The sequence below is a fragment of the Asterias amurensis genome, chromosome 9, assembly GCF_032118995.1.
Source record: "Asterias amurensis chromosome 9, ASM3211899v1".
In the NCBI taxonomy this organism is placed as follows: Eukaryota; Metazoa; Echinodermata; class Asteroidea; order Forcipulatida; family Asteriidae; genus Asterias; species Asterias amurensis.
The window spans coordinates 23203062-23221650 of record NC_092656.1 but is presented as its reverse complement, the minus strand read 5'-3'; the positions used below and the strand labels follow the sequence as shown (position 1 = coordinate 23221650).

General features: G+C 37.8%; 1 protein-coding gene across 1 annotated transcript in view; it reads left to right on the top strand.

Annotated features, from left to right (window-relative positions):
- Positions 1-3008: 3008 nt before the first annotated feature.
- Positions 3009-18589, top strand: part of LOC139942083 (uncharacterized) — a 39366-nt gene continuing 23785 nt past the window's right edge. The window contains exon 1 of the mRNA XM_071938776.1: positions 3009-3263. Coding sequence (XP_071794877.1) covers positions 3184-3263 — 80 coding nt within the window. The 5' untranslated portion in view covers positions 3009-3183. The remainder of the gene's footprint in view (positions 3264-18589) is intronic.

Here is an 18589-nt window from a genome sequence, read left to right as displayed (position 1 = left end):
TCAACACTTGTTTGTGCTGGCATCATATTTGCCCAAAATTTATAAAGTCTAACTATTTTGCATTCAAGAGGGAATTTGCTTCATTGATATTTGGATAATGTATTTTTGATTTCTCTTTGTTTGTATAAAAACACCCCTACAAACAAACAAACAAACAAACAAACACCCCCACCCCAACAAACAAACAAACACCCCCACCCCAACAAACAAACACCCCAACAAACAGTTGCGAGATCACTATGAAATTTAAAAAACACGCTTGTCACACGAAGTTGTGTGCTTTCAGATGCTTGATTTCGAGACCTCGAATTCTAAATCTGATGTCTCGAAATCAAATTCGTGGAAAACTACTTCTTTCTCGAAATATACGCCACTTCAGAGAGAGCCGTTTCTCACAATATTTTATACTATCAACCTCTCCCCATTTCTTGATACCAAGTGAGGTTTTTATTAATATGCTAATAATTATTTTGAGTAATTACTGCCTTTAACAGCCACCCGCATAAGTCTATAATTTACCGATATGCTTGGTGTAGCCTCAATGGTATTGCATTCCAGGCCTGATTATACTTCAATGAGGCAACAAAGGCGATTGCTTCCATGCCCCTGGTCATTGCCTTGGTGCCCATGAGAACTGCTCCAGTAGAACTTTACAGTTTCCTCAAAGGGGCCCTTTACCAAAGAGGAACTGCCTCCTGATACTTTAATGAGGCAACAAAGGCGATTGACTCCCTGCCCCATGGTCATTGCCTTGGTGCCCATGAGAACTGCTCCAGTAGAACTTTACAGTTTCCTCATAGGGTGTACTTTACCTAAGAGGAAATGCCTTGGTGTCCTTGCCATTTCAAAATCTAAGCACACAGGCCTGGATTTCTGTGCTTGTGATAACATTCTAGTCTACCACCCCCAGGGCAAAATTTCATCAAGTCTGTAAGTACACCAATTTGCTAAGCACAGAGAAGTACTGCTTAGCAGGAACAGGTTACCAGCCAAAATTACACTAAGTTTACGTTGTAGAAGAGTGCGGTAACACCATGTAATAACATGGTGTTACCGCAAACCCTTCTATTATATATCTTATCTCCACCATGCAAAGTTTCAAATCCTACTTAAGTTTACGTTGTTGTGGCTGGTGCCCCACTAAATTTTTGCTGAGCAAAGAAATTTGCCAAGCAGTATTTTCTGCTTAACAGCTTTATGATATTGGGCTCAGGTTTTACAGAGTCTCGGTTACATTTCTCGAAGTCTGAATAAATCTTCGGCAAGCAGTTCTGGTTTCATGATTTGTCCTGTCATGTCTCTCATCAGTAATTTATAGCTGCAATTACTTCATTGCTCTAGACGTTTTTGATTATTTCAGTGTTATATATCGAGATTTATATAACGACAAGTCGCTGACGGCAGTGTTATGATTTTGTTGTTATTTTTGAGGTTTTTTATACTCGTCAGAATTGCGAAAATTAAATAAAAAGTTTAGTGAAAAGTGAAATGTTTTGATGTTTTTGTCATTTTAGTTGCTCTAGTAAATAGCCCATTAGTTATTACATCAGTTATGTGCGTATGCAGTTAACAAAACAAAATATATTTAGTAATAAATGTCCTCCAATCATTTTGTGTTGGGATCCAGCCTCGCTGGTCAAAGACCAGAATTCTCTGGAAACATTTGAGCTCAATTGGTTGTCTACGTCGCGAGAGAATAATGGAAGAAAACAACCTTGTCGCACAAGTTGTGTGCTTTTAGATGCCTTGAATTTGGGACCTCGGCTGATGTCTTTAATTCAATTCAAATATTTTTGTGAGAAATTACTTCTTTCTCAAAAAGTAAGTTACTTCAGAGGGAGCCGTTTCTCACAATGCTTTATAATATCAACAGCTCTCCATTGCTCGTTACCAAGTTAAGTGTTTATGCTAACAAATACGTTGAGTAATTACCATTATAGTTTTCAGTGGACACTATTGGTAATTACTCAAAATAACTATCAGCATAAAACCTTACTTGGTAACGAGTAATGGGGAGAGGTTGATAGTAAAAATCATTGTGAATAACGGCTCCCTCTGAAGTGACGTAGTTTTCGAGAAAGAAGTAATTTTCCACGAATTTGATTTCGAGACCTCAATTTTAGAATTTGAGGTCTCGAAATCAAGCATCTGAAAGCACACAACTTCGTGGGACAAGGGTGTTTTTTTTTTTTTTTCATTCATATCTTGCAACTTCGACGACCAATTGAGCTCAAATTGTCACAGGTTTGTTATTTTATGCACATGTTTAGATACACCAACTGTGAAGACTGGTCTTTGACAATTACCAATAGTATCCGGTGTCTTTAACCTGGACTATTATAACCCAAGGCTACAACAATTTTTAATTGTATGAATCAAAAAAAGTGCCCAGTCCCCATAGAAACGTTATGTCGTGTACATTCGCACGTAGTCTGTACACACGCATGGTCAACCGTGCATAAGATGTGGTGGCAGTGGATTGTCATAAATACGATTCGAGCAATCTCAGAATGTCCCTTTTTTGTTCAACTTGTTGTTCAAACAATTTACACAAAGCAAATTTACTTTAATTACATTATAATAAATGTATTATCGACAATAATATCAGAACCGATACACAGCAACACCCCCCCCCCCAAAAAAAAAACCCCAGACACCCACATATATTTTAGCTATCTTTATATTTCTGTTTTCACTATTAATACTATATCAACCTTTGGATTTTAGATAGACGCTATATTGTGGTATAATCTATCAGAACAAGGACACTGTTATTTTGTGTCTTTATTTATAAAATAATATACCGGTAGTTTGATTCCGTGGGCGAATTATTCACGATAGTCTGGCTCGGGTTTATAGAGAGAAAGGTGCTACATGCGCATAATGCTATAACCATTGGCCACGGTAGATGATGTTAATGAACCGTTGTAGGTTTATAGTCGCCACTTGAGTGTAGAATACGTGCAGTGTATCCCTCTGTCACCTCAACCATCCCCGTGCATCGTTGAGGTTTGTGTCTTCAATATAATCGGCTGGTGAGAACTGCCATAACTACGGCAGCCTACTCTACCCTCGACCACCACTGACATATTCCAGCCACCCACACTATGCACAGCTAGCTCCCCCCTGTGTGAGATATCACTGTGTTTGTCGGTCTGTCTATCACAGGGATTGCCATCCGGAATGGCTTCTACTACCAGCATGGAGGCTGCATGGGGCACCAATGGAATAGACTACGCTGACGTTCTTAGAATTCGACACAGGTGAGGAATTTTAACTGTCTCTTTATTTTTTTAAACAAGACTGACAGATGATTTTTTTTTGTGAATGAATGAATTAAAGGAACACGTTGTCTTGGATCGGTCGAGTTGGTCTTTGAAAAGCGTTTGTAACCGTTTGTTATAAAATGCATATGGTTAGAAAGATAATTTGTAGAATTCAATGATCCACACAAATTTGCCTCGAAAATGCTTGGTTTTCCTTTTACTTTGCGAACTAACACAGTCGGCCATTGGGAGTAAAAATTTGACTCCAGGCCGACCGTGTTTGTCGAAGAGGTAAAAGGAAAACCACGCAATTTCGAGTGATACTTGTGTGGATCATAGTATTCTACTTTCAAAATATCTTTCTAATCATATGCATTTTATAACAAACGGTTACAAACGCTTTTCAAAGACCAACTCGACCGATCCAACGGCAACGTGTTCCTTTAATACGCTGTGTGTATAGGTTTGGAGTGAATTTTGTTTCTGTGGAGTTTTTTTTTTAAGTGTGATGTAGTGCATGGGAGTGAGTTTGAAGTGTAGATGTTGCGCTTGGTAATTTTTGTTTGAGCATCACACCTTCCTGATCTTATTGTGTTTTAACTGTGTGAAATTAATGTTATTTTAAGGAAATACTTGTTGGTTGAATGACGGTAAATTTAGCATATAAATAATGTGTTTAATCTAAAATGTGTTATAATATACGACTTATTTCAATAATAGAGAACTGTGGACAATTAAAAACATAGGCTAATTATTTTAAATGCCTATTTGGTAGCCTTGCTGGACGGTTTAAAACAATAGGCACAATTTATAAGCATTAATATCCAGGACATCAAGTTGGCTCGGTGGTTGCTTTCCCTGCATTGCAACTCTGTGGACCCCGGTTCGAATCCCCACCGGACCCGGAGCCTTGCATGTGGCATGGGTTCTCATCAGCCCCTACCTGATCGCGTGAGTTTTCCCCATTTGGGGTTTCCTCCAACATCTAAATCTAAGCATTTCTTCTCATTTCAAAATTTCATACAAAGACGTACATCAGTGTGTAACCCAACTTGGGAACTCTTAAGTGTCCCCTTTTTCATTGAGCCCCCGGTTTTTAGTGTAAACCTACCCCGAACAAAACTGTTCTATAGACTTGGCCTGTATAATATATTTATTATTTTATATAACATTTCTTTTCAGCACCAAGCCTTATGACGAAGTTTTAATTGCATTATGCACTAAAATCAATACTCTGCCATACGGACAAAGATAAAATCCCTTTGATAATCGATTTATGCCACTTTAGGCTACACATTGTGCCTATTGATATTTCGAGAGAAACAGTAAAATAAAGTACCATACCATCCTTTAGGTTGGGTGTTTTAAGTACACCGTGGGTTTTTTTCCCCGTGCTCTCACATTCATTACAATCATCTAATTCTTAAGCTGCACTCTTTTTAAGAAATAGTTTTGTTATTGATCAAAATACGGACTTACCCCCACCCCCTGCCACGCATACCTTCAAAATAAAGTTTTACTTTCGACGATAAAAATACATCGCCATCGTCGTTGTGAGTCGTTTGATAATCGATCATGGTTAATTCGTGCATATAGTTTCATGAGTCCTATTACATTAGCTCCAACTATAAGGAAACAATTCACAGGTTGAACGTTAAATTGTAAAGTGTGCCCTCTGGAAACACAAGAGGTCATTACAATGGTGACTTTGATATCCGGCTTGTGGGGTCGTGCTGTTGTTGCTTATAGTATTCCTTTTGTGGAGAAATCCCTTGTGGGGTCCATGTTGAACAAATAATTCCCTAGAGGGTCCATTGTTCTATTGTAAAATACCCCTTAAGGGAACTCCCGTAAGTTCACTAACGTAATCTCACACACCCATACGGATCCGGGGTGGGGTCCTATTAGTTAATGTTGTTTTATTCTATTTTACCTTTTCTGAAGAAACGTTCCGTATAGAGTAGTCTTTACCACTTAAAAGAAAACCTAGTGGTTAGCATTGTTCCATTGTTAAAATTACTCTGTAAGTTGACGTGTGTACGGATGCAGCTCTGTGTTGCGTTTATACTCTGGACATTGCTTTGCTCTGTTTACTTAATAAACAAATATAGTAAAAACACTGTGTGGACGTGTGTGCAAGTCCACATTTTCAAGTCCCTATTATTGTGTAATGTGTATTTTTTCTTTTGTTTTCAGGTCCACACTTTGTATTGTAATAGTGTTCTTTCAGTTTTGAAGGATGTTTTTTCGTAAGGAGTGTCCACAGAGTGTACTCATTCCCAAAAAGTTTATCATATTATTATCTTAAACCCTATCAGGACCATGGGGGCTCAAAATTAGTGTTATCCACCGACGTTTTAGTCACAACGTATTAACAGCAAGGCTGATAAAATTTCCTAAATTTTATTAAAGACACTGGACACTATTGGTAATTGTAAAAGATCAGTCTTCCCACTTGGTGCATCTCAACAAATGCATAAAATAACAATCCTTTGAAAATTTGAGCTCGCTTAGTCGTCGGAGTTGGGAGATAAAAATGAAAGAAAAAACACCTTTGTCACACGAAGTTGTGTGTTTTCAGATGCTGATGTTTTCTAATCTGAGGTCTCGAAATCAAATCAAATTCATGGAAAATTACTTCTCTCTCGAAAACTACGTCACTTCAGATGGAGCCGTTTCTCACAATGTTTTATACTATCAACAGCTCCCCATCATTACTCGTTACCAATAAAGGTTTTATGCTATATAATTATTTTGAGTAATTACCAATAGTTTTACACTGCCTTTAAGGGACGTAGAATAATAGGAAATATTATATTCTGAAAGAGAACATGAAAAGGAGTATTACTTTATCTTGATATACGTATTATTTTAAATTGTAAGCTGTTGTTGCGTAGACCCGACCTATATTCGTTTGGATAGTTCAAAACTATTAATCGTATATTTGTTTGTAATTTTCATAAATAAATAGTGAGTCTGAAGCAACATGCGATGACAGCTGGCGATCATGATGGGTTGTGCCACAAACAAACATCTGCCAAATTTAACTTTTATATTGTTTTACAATAAACGGGCAAAGAGTACAGTTTGTTGCTATTTTGGATTGTAGATTTTGCTTCGTGTATTAGATATACTGAAAGTTTCAAGACAATCGGCCGTGAACTTTTGAAATGTATAGACGTTCCCCTCGGTCGAGAACAGTTCGGCATTGATTTTTATTTTTTTAATATTTTTTTTTTGGGGGGATGAGTAAATATAATCTTTTGTTTTCTATATCAACACACCATTCAGTCAGCATGTCAAAAGGTCATCAAATTAGAACTAAAGATGGTCCGGAAATAGCAACGTGATGTCTTTCTTTGGGTCGGGGAGGGGGGGGGGGGGTTCAAATGCTATGTTATCACCTTTGACAGTGTTATTTCAATTAGCATTTATTTTACTCTAAATAATTGTTTAAACAATTTACTTGGTTACGGCCCCCCTCTGAAGTAACGTAGTTTTTTGTGAAAGAGGAAAATTCTGACTCAAACAGGGCCTATGAAAAGGTTTCAGGCCCGAAGCCTTTACAGCATTTGAAAGTACACTTAATTTGTGAAACAAGGATGTTTTGTCTTTCTTTATCCTCTTGCAACTTCAATGACCAAATGAGTAAACAAAAATACATAGAATAGTTACTTTATGCAATTATGTTGAGATACACCAAGTGAGAACACTGGTCTTTGACAATTACCAATATTGTCCAGTGCCTTTAAGTATATGTATTTATATTACATTTGGTGGAGAGCCTTAATATTTTAAGTCATTTGTTTTGTGTCTTTTTACACGAACACAAAATCCTCTTATTTTTCTTTGTGTAGAGGACGTTGCTTTGGTACCCCCCCCCCATGACAAAAGATAACGCCATGCATTTCTCATCCGCTTGAGTGCACGAATAAGAGCCATACAATATATGGCAAAAAGGGACAATAAAGCAAAATAACAAACCATGGTAAAGTTCCCCCACCCTTTTCAATGAAATTATCACCAGTGGGTTTGATCTAATATTGCTTTAATAAAAGAGGTTGTATTTATATGTATTACAGGAAGTAAAGTGCGAAGAAAAGACTGGGATTGCCGCTAGTGGATTTGCGTTAGTGGGTCTATTGTGTGATGTGGCATAAATTAACTTAGGGAAACTCAACCATGCAACATTAACGCATAACAACTGCCATTGGTTTCGGCATCCTTGCCCTTTAATGGACAGGCAACAGTAAAGGGCAGGGACTTATAGCGTTGGGCAGTTATTACATTGTGTGCATAAATATGTTGAGATACACCAAGTGAGAAGACGGGTCTTTGACAGTTACCAATAGTGTCCAGTGTCTTAAAGTGTATTTAATATACAATTTGATTTTGTATTGACTTTACGCCCACATTGAGCAGTGTATTTGAACAGTAAATGATAAATTATTTTTCGCTGGATTATAATGTAAACTTGACTTGTATTTTTGTGAAAGTAGTTTGTGTCTCTGTATAGGGCTACATCGGGATTACAAATGTACGTTATTATTTCCCAAGTTTAGATTTGCAGTCCAGTTACGTTGTTCGTGTTGTTGGTGTTTTTGTTTTGGGGTCTATATGTATATGTGTTTTTTATTTTATTTATTTTTTGCGGGGGGGGGGGGGGTCGAGGTTTAGTACGTAAACGATGTTCTATTTCTTGACACTCGTTTCTATTTTTAAAAATGCTATTTGCTTTGCACTGATGCTCTCCCATGGTTTGCTTAGCGCTTGGTTGACAAACCCCAGGGCCGTGACGTCAGAATATTTAGAATCTACAGGGCGTTAAACTTCATCATGTTGTTGTCCCAATGAAGATTCCCTGCCCCCTACAAAATAGTTCATGTGCATCGACAACGGTTTCTAACCCACAGTAAAACAGGGGAACAGACTACTACCTTCGAAAAAAGATCTGCCAACCTTTATCTGGCACGTCACAATACAGACATCTGATAAATATTGATCTTTTTAACACCCCGTTGTCAATGATGTTATTTTTCTGTTATCACCTTGGAAGAACAATATATTATTAAGCTGAAGTTAAAGACACTGGACACTTTTAATAATTGTCAAAGACTAGCCTTCACAGTTGGTGTATCTCAACATATGCATAAAATTACAAACCTGTGAAAATTTGAGCTCAATTTGGTCGTCGAAGATGCGAGATAATAGTGAGAGAAAAAAACACCCTTGTCACACGAAGTTGTGTGCTTTCAGATGCTTGATTTCGAGACCTCAAATTCTAAATCTGAGGTCTCGAAATCAAAATCGTGGAAAATTACTTCTTTCTCGAAAAGTGCTCCACTTTAGAGGGAGCCGTTTCTCACAATGTGTTATTCTACCAACCTCTCCCAATTACTCGTTGCCAAGTAAGGTTTTATGCGAATAATTAGTTTGAGTAATTACCTGTATTGTCCACTGCCTTTCATTAATAATACATACACATTAAACAAACAAAATAAATGAATAAAAAAGCCTCCATGGATAGGTTCTTGTCTGATGGTTTTCCTGTTGTCTGCTACAAAGGAATATTTATTCTTCTCAAAAGGTTTTCGTAGATGATCAACCAAAGTATAATGGCCCGTATAATGTTCATGGCCCCTTAGTATTCTCATACGGTGCTTATGCAGTTCTCTCTCTCCAAAGAGGAACGCAGTCTGGCATTTTTGTTCATGTTAATTTCTTGACACCTCGTCTCATTGACCGACCTCTCTCGAAATAATTGCGTTCCTGAAAGAAGATCGCGCACTTTTCACGGGCTGCCCGCAAATGGATTAGACTTTGACCTCAGTCGTATAAGGGTAAAGCAACGCCAGACTGCTCGTGCAAATATGCACAAGGTAAATGGTTAAAACTGCTGTAGGGACTGCAAGACGAGTCTATATTCTGTCTGGAGGATTGGGTTGAACGTAATCGAATGAACGCATTACATGATTATGCCTGGTACTTGACCGAAATTCCACTGACTAGACCATAGTGTTCCAGTATTCAAATTGGATTGCAGCAGATAAAGGGGGAAATCATTTCTATTTAATGATATAAGTCAACGTATAGGAACCACTTAATGCTATAAAGATCAGTGAACTCAGTGATATCAGCAACATAAAACATCCCACTGTTGAGGATCATTGAAATCAACCAATGAAATAATAAACCAGGACAATTATAAAATGGTTGTTAATGAATTCGTTGGCGCATTAGAAATGCTGACGTTCACTTAGCTTATATCGTTATTTTGCACAATATTATACTTTTGGTATTATTTCAATTTATTAGTTGCTTCTTGTTGCCCCATATGATATTATATTTATACTTCGTATTTATGTATGTCATGGTGTTCCCATTGGAATATTCATGGTTACTTCATGGTAGCGAGGAATGGGGGAGAGGTTGCTAGTACAAAACATTGTAAGAAACGGCTCCCTCTCAAGTGACGTAGTTTTCGGGAAAGAAGTAATTTTTCACGAATTTGATTTCGAGACCTCAAGTTTAAAATTTAAGGTCTCGGAATCAAGCATATTAAAGCACACAACTTCGTGTGACAAGGGTGTTTTTTCTTTCGTAGTTATCTCTCAACTCCGACGACCAATTGAGCTCAAATTTTCACAGGTTTGTTATTTTATGCATATGTTGAGAAACACCAAGTGAGAAGATTGTTCTTTGACGATTAAATAAATTTGAAGAACATATCATGCTCTCTATGATAAAATTATAATATAAATATCAATTCACGTTGCGTTGGCATGTGCACAATCCAGATTTGTATTAATTGCTTTTAATGTAGAACGACAAATTTACAAAAATGGTTTCCTTTTCATTTTATGCACTTCCCTATTTACAAAGGCACTGCGTTATTTTATCGTCTCTCATACACACATCTTTTCTTTGTAAATAAAGCCGAAAGTTTAGTCTAAAACGCGGTCAAATAGTACACAGTTGCGGCGGGGGAAATTATAAGTGTATTTATTTAAAGATGCGGTTTTACTCTAACAAAAAATGTGAAGTCTAACGTTTTCTCCCAATGGTCATTTCATATTTTGTCCCGAACTTTACGCATTCAACGAAAACCAACCGCGTTTGCATAATTAGTAACCAAACACGCGTGTTCACAATGCAAACCACGCCCACGTGGTGTGCATAATAATGAGCTTATTTACATAACAGTGTAGGCCCATATGCAGCTACCCTGGGTATTTGCTCGTGCCTGGAAGGTCTCTGTGTCACACGCGCCTGTGTCGCTAGATTCTATTACCACCCGTAATTGTATGGATTATGGTTGGGCGTATATACCCAACGGTTCACGTATACTGCGGTATCTGTGTAGGGTCGATTCTTCGCTGAAACTGAAAAAGAAAATCCACACTTAAGGGCCAGGCCTTGTTCTTTGTTTAAAAAAAATGACGGCGCTTTAAAACCACCAAGTACCCACTGTGCCACCCAGGAACGAGTTAGATGCTGGGGATCTCGCGTGGTCTATTTATGAAAATAACTCACACTACTGGCTGCAAAAATATATGTTAGAGACAATATATATATATTTTTTCAATTAAGAAATAATTTACCTAGTCATTGGTAGGGATCGTTCATAATTAGTGCATATTGAAAAAACTCTGCATGTTAGATTCAATTGGCGACTTATTGCCTAGGAAGGCCTACCCGTGGAGTTGCATAAATCCTAAACATAAATCTCATTGATAAAACTCGGTTATGATGAGCAATAACTGAAGCATGATGTGGCTTTAGTGTAGCTTTAAATGTTCAGTAAACCAAACCATTTATTCTTTCAACTCATTCGGTTTGCTTAGCATCTGCAGGTTTACAATTGCCCTTCTACAAAGAAATGTGAATTTAATTTATATGAGGCCATGCAAGCAGACGGAGTCAAAGTATTCCTGTGAATTATGCATAGACCTATGATGTTTTAGCTAGACATACAGCATCCGTACATAGCCTATTTTGTATTTTATGTGATAGTTATAGTGCCTACTCGTATTTCTGTATGTTTTATTCGGTGAACGTTGAGAATTCAACCAATTATTATTTAGAAATACAGTTTGGACGTATTTTACTAGAGGTAACATTCTAGCTGCAATTCTAATAATTTGGAGACTCATATGTTATATTTATATAGCTAGTAATTTCTGGTGATTTGAAATCTTACAACCACCAATGTGTACACATTTACCATTAGCCAAGTTCCTAGCATAAACATAGCTTAAGCAAGAAGGTGTTGGTAACGTTGACTAAAATTAATGATCACAGATTTGCACAATATGGTATAAAAGTTCACAGAAAGACCCTAAAAATATTGTCGATTAAAATGCTAAAATTTTTGAAAGAAATGAGTAAACAACTATAGTTTTGATCTATAGCAAGACCAAAATTCGATGTTTGAATATTGAGAAAAAAATAATTCCACTATTTTCTGGTGACTATGGCCGATTGAGATTAAATTTTCACAGGTTTGTTCATGTATATGTTGGGTCGTCACATAAAGTAAAGAAACTTGTCTTATATGCAGTACATGTACTTTAAATTTCTAGATAAAATATTTTTAAAGAACAATACAACAATCACCAAGGTGAATGACACTGCATTTCTCAGAATTGTATTTATTTTATACAAAATACGTGGTGTGAGCACTGTCTTGAACAGCATTTTTACTCTTTACATGCATTTGTATATCTACTATATATAGATATTTATCTATACTTTTGTTCCCTTTTCCCTTATTTGTTATATATCCGGGAGATCAGAGGAACATGGACTACATGTTTGCAGCAATATATTGAATTCGAATAAATCCGCTTACTTTAGTGATACCGATAATGCAGGCTTTTTCCTGAAACCAGACTCCAAATAATGAACAAAATCGTCTTGTGGGCTTGTTCCCATCAAGCCATGATATACCCAAGCCAATCTCATCCCAACCCGCCTTAAAACATCCAGCGAAGGCGATGACCCACGTTGCCAAGCGACGGCCAACCTCTCCCCAGCGACATCATTAAACTGCGACCAGCTGGCCGATAACAAAAGGGAGTGTTTTGAACAAAGGGATGATGCCATACACTATTGACCATTGAGAGGTTGCTGCAATACGTCAGCATATGCAAGGATTTAGGAATACGGCTGGGGAAGAAGGCTACACCGAGGTCACTGCGAGGCTATCGTTTTAGATGACCAAGGTTAACACGAGTTTCTGCGGGAAACCGTGGGAATTGAATGACTGTTCCATATTCTAATTTTTTGATAGTCTCAGTTCTTTGCTATCCAGGGCCCACAGGAACAAACTAAGACAGAGGTCTGAAACTTCTCTACATAAGCCCTTTTGTATTTCACAGCGTTTACATTGGAAACTCGGGACTGAATCCATCACATTCACAACCCTTATTGTATCACCAAATTCGCCAATCTTGAACTGCGTCTGTTGGTTTTTGCAAAACCAAACGCTTGTCTTTTTACTTTCTTTCCTTCTCGAGTAAGGGGTGAGGGGGGGAGGGAGTTCTAGTAATATGGGTTAATGTATGTTTTGTACGATCATTTGAACATTTTATTGCTATAAATGCTTAGAATTAGAAGACTAGATACACTGGCATTATGGTTGGTGTCATCTGAAACGGCTTTAACAATAAACCCGGATTGTACCCTTGCAGTAAACTGGAAGTACAATCGCTACCCATGCACTTTTATCTAAATTTTAAAAAGTCCACGAACATTTGATAAACTTATTGAATACCCATACCTCTGCCTTCATTGTGTAGATTAGACTGAGTTGATGATCAGTCAACTTGGCCTTGGTCATCCTACTCTTTACAATCTAAACATAATTGAACTCTACTATCGTTAGACAAAAATAAAATAAGATAATATAAGCGTACGCGAAGATGGGTTGGCAATAATATTCCAGTTTCATTGCTTATTTTGTAGTTATAGAATAATGACCTAGTAGTCATTCCTCTCTTCACAGCCTTAAAATTGAACTCTACGAGCCTATCTTTAGAAAGAAAGTAAATAAGATAAAATAAACACAAACGAAGATGAGTGGCAAATATTCAAGGTCCAGTATTTATTTTGTAGTAGTTATAAAATACTGACCGCAGATTGAACTTATAGTAGAAGTTTGTAAGTGACCATCTGTTGGTATTGCGTGGTGGTGGTGTACTCCGACCGTTGTCTCAGACTTTAAAGGCACTGTGGACGCTATTGGTAATTACTCAAAATAATTGTAAGCGTAATAATTTATGGTAACGAGCAATGGAGAGCTAATGACAGAATACAACATTGTGAGAAACGGCTCCCTCTGAAGTGACGTATAGTTTTTTTTTTAAACAATTAATTTCTCACTAAAATATTTGATTTGAATTCGAGACCTCAGCTGAGGTCTCGAATTCAAGGCATCTGAAAGCACACAACTTTACGACAATGTTTTTTCTTTCTTTCATTATGCTCTCGCAACGTCGACGACCAATGTCAGTTAAAATGTTCACAGGTTTGTTATTTTATGCATATGTTGGGATTCACCAAGTGAGAATACTGGTCTTTTACAGTTCCTAAAAGATTTGCAGTGCCTTTAAGGCCTGTATTTCATTGACGAGGTATCAGTTTCGTTAAAAGCTGGGACATCGAGGTCAGGTTTTATCCTCCCTCTTGATTTGGAATAATCAATTTTCAAATTGTTATTAATAGACGGCTACACACGGTGACACTGACACGGGTTATATGTATTTTGAGTACACGCTTGCAATCTAATATTGAATTATCCATCCAATATGGGGTAGACTATTGTCATAAAAGCAGATCGTGTTGGTATGACAATGGCTTTGTTTCACAATGAGTTCACGCTTTGTCTTAGTTCGATAAATGATACCCAACTATTTAGGCTATTGTTGTAAGATCATTATGTGAGTGGCTTTAGTCGTGTGCCTATACCATTGTGTTTTTTATTCATTTGTTTTAACCTGGCTGTTCTCGTATGCATCACGCCACCACCAGGGCTCAATGTCATAAAAGCCCGTAAGCACAGACATTTGCTTAGCATGAAAATTCTTCCTTGATAAAAACGGATTACCAACCAAATGTTCATTTGTTGCATATTGCTTGATACTGGTATTCAAATGCTGTTTGCTAAATCCTGAAAATCACGTGGAAATTTGGTTGGTAACCCTGTTTTTATCGAGGAAGAAATATCAAGCTAAGCAAATTCTTGTGCTTACAGGCTTTATGAAATTGGGCCCAGCCCACATAGCGATCATTGTACGCGCGATGTAGACCTTCACCAATGACCTCTACTATGAGAGATCATTGCACCAGGCGCTATTACACAAAACGCTCGGTGTATAGGCTTACCCCATTGACCTCTAATAAAATAGAGATCAATTGGGTACCCTCATTTTGTTCACCGAACGTGCGTTGTTCAATTTGCATATTTATTTTGGTGGGGGAAGGTCCATTTACAATCCATGGGTTCCCCATCAGCGGATGCAGCTTGCCCTTGTGTCATTCACCCATGGTCTTTTTGCCCTTCCTCTTCTCCGGGAAACAGACCCAGTGTTTGACCATTTTCTGTTGTTGCGATGTTACATTCACACCTTTATAAATTTTTTATTAGTCGCCAAAGCTCTTTATTCTGATAAAAAGGTTTGCTTAGTTATTTTGTTTGAATAGTCATTGCTGTGCACAACATCATATCGTAACCCAATGAGAGGTCAAACTTCATTAGTATTGTTAAAGGCTTTGGACACTTGGTAATTACTCAAAATAATTATTATCATCGGGCACCGTTTGGTTTGGATGTAGGCCGTCGACAAATTTACCCAAATCTAACAGTGTCATGCAAAGATTGTTTATACGCTTTCCGGGCAATGACGCAAAAGTCCCAGTACAGCGCCAACGAGGATCTGGACACGGAACAGTTAGGGATTTTACCCAACTACCGGTGAGCCTACACAACAAACACAGTAATCAGTGACGGGCCTTTTCCACAACAATCATTGTGAGATTTGTCGTCCACACCTACTTTTATCAACAATAACTATGACTTTCACGACAAATCTAACTGTTTATCTCGCAAGCAAAAGGTTTAATATCACCATTCTCTGAAAAGGGAAGCTTGCGAAGCGGAACTTAACTCACATTATTTTTTCGTCAGTATCGTTTCCTTTTGCCATTCCAGTCAACATTGTGTATGTAATGATAACTCTAGTAAAAAGGGGAAAATCCCATTAGCACACCACCTGGCCCCACTGTGGGTGTGTGTACTTAAACTTTACCCCAGTGGAATTGATGCTTATGATGGGCGTACGATAGTAATCGTGTTATCTAAAAATAATTGGGTCGCAGGAACTACGCCCATACAATGTGTGTTATATTGACCGTCATTGCCGCATAATAGTGCATGTGCATTTTGCATTGTTCGCAGACGTAACAGAAAACTCATCAATAATTTTCAGACGTTAAAGACAGTGGACACTATTGGTAATTATCAAAGACCAGTCTCCTCACTTGACGTATCTCAACATATACATAAAATAACAAACCTGTGAAAATTTGTGCTCAATCGGTCGTCGAAGTTGCGAGATAATAATAAAAGAAAAAACACCCTTGTCACACGAAGTTGTGTGCATTCAGATGCTTGATTTCGAGAGCTCAAATTCTAAACTTGAGGTCTCGAAATCAAATTCGAGGAAAATTACTTCTTTCTCGAAAACTACGTCACTTCAGAGGGAGCCGTTTCTCACAATGTTTTATAACACCAACAGCTCTCCATTACTCGCTACCAAGTAAGGTTTCGTGCTAATAATTATTTTGAGTAATTACCAATAGTGTCCACTGCCTTTATAACTCACATATGAATATCTGGACAAGTTTTTTAATAAAAAAAAATGCACATCAAAGTTGTATAAAAATATTACACACTGGTACTGCAGACATAATGTGCACTGATACCTCAACTCACCATGCAATGTATCAAAACCCCACAAGAACAAAGAACGTATACACAAACAGGTTGCAGAGGGGTAGCGAAAGGTGATTGCAATTTTCGAGGAATTACCAGTAGGCCTACAAACACACCAAAGCAAATAGCCTATTACTTACATTTTTATAGAGATTATATAAACCAATACCATTGTTAGTGATTGGATATCATCTACCAAAGCAAACTATGCAGGTAACGTACTTGTCGAGGTTGGCGAAAATTAATAAATTAAGCATTCCTGGAACTCACAATGTTATGCGAGCGTCTCATCAATGCGTCCATTATGATACGACAAAAGCAATGAACTTTCTTTTCTGATCGAATGATATCCAATTATATAGCACATTGTGTTGCTAATGCGTTATGGTTTTGAAGGCGCGATTTCCAGGATTTCTGATGATTCCTCTCAATTCAAACAAAAAGTGCAACCGTGGGGTCAAGAAGGCTGTTGAGATAAGCAATCGGAATCTCGAAACCAAGATACGATGGGCAGCGCTGATAAACCTTTTAAACCACCACACCTTGAATAGCAAGCAGCATTTCCGGGTTGTGTTTCGTGTGTGATACGCGCTCGCACCCAACTTCATCACCACAGTGCAATTTTTTGTTTGCTTTATTTCCGAAAATCTATTTTCGCTTCCCGGTCTATTCGCCGAATATCGAGGGTCTTTGGCATGTAAATTAACTAGAGAGATACAAAGAATGGACTTGATTGTGCGACTTGTACAGGTCTATTTCACGTCAACAATTGAATGTTTGAAAATAAACTTTCTAAAAATAACCAGACGTGTAGAATGACAGAATCACCTAAGGCAAGTCTATTGTATGATGCCTTCTTAAATTGTCTGTGTTTTCCATTTTTTCCCCCTAAGATGTTGTCCTAATATGAACCTTTTCCCCTAGAGTGCCTAATAGCCATGTTCCTTTCCAGAAACAACCTCATGCGGTTTCATACCAGGTTCTTAGAAATAAAAGGCTTCGAAAAGAAATCAATATTCCCATCCAAATTATTTCCTAAACCTCGGAGTTTAAAAACATAGTTTCAAGTCTACATATTTTCCTCTGGACATTCTGGCAATTGTATGGTATAGGGCTCATTGAATATGTACTGTTGAATTATTCAAGTGCGTTTACAAATAAGCACTGACCTAGACTAATGTCTGTTGGGAGGTTGATGTAAAGTAGGCTTAGTGTATTAGAAGAGTTGCTGGTAAATGTTAAATAAATGCTGTCAATGTACACCAATTACCGTTGAAAATGTATACAAAAAATCTGCAAATTTGATGGTAATGTTGTTATGGAGGATGCGTTAACCTTTAGCCAATTGAGTTTTAGGTGAAGCACATATTTTGAGCCCTGACGACCTAATGACAGACAACATACAGACAATAAAATGACCACAAGATGTATGCGGGTAAACGAGCCTTGGGGACTTGGAAACATGTCTATGTTCAACTTTTGACCCATTGCGCTATTACTTCACCGGTGCTCTTCCGCGCTCGCCATTTTGGGAGGCAAATTACACTTCTCAAAGTGTTCACGCCACGCGTTCGTTGCCAATATTCCGCATTGTGCACTAATAACACCGTATAACACACGGGGGAGTGTATTCACATGACACGACCACGCATGTTCTGATGATGCACTCGGGTGAATTGGGTCATAAACTGAAAAACACAAATTTGAGAATATTTAGCTATACATGTTGTATGACTCGGACAATAAATATTTTGCCGACATTATAATAGTAATCCTATTCGAGTACACCTATCTGTAACCAATCTATTGTACGTACCAGCATCTTGTTACACGTTGTACCTGAATGGTACCTGGATACACGAACGAGACTTAAACCAATCAACGAGGCGTAATTTGTGTGACTACTAACTGTCCAATCAGCAAGCTGCAACACAGGACAGGTGGCACGCGACAAACCTCCCGGGTCTATTGTGAAATTCTGAAAGAAAGACTTAAGCCGCATACTTAAGGAAAGTTGTGTCCACGTGTTTGCATGGCTTGGCTATTGTTATATAAGACAATTTTCACAATAAATGGAATGTTGTCAATCAAGTATAGCTCTTCCAAGGATTTAGTGCATGCTGAAAGCGACTAGTGTAAAAACACATCGGCCCTATGTGAATATCGATGAACGTTAATGTACGGTGCAGATGACAATGCCACCTAAAATTTTGTTGACCACCTATACTTAATAGTAAATGAACAGTCATCTATACTTCTGCGTATACAAAAACGGTTTACATTATTAAACTTGTCAATGTTAATGGAACTCCTACGCTCAATCCTGTGT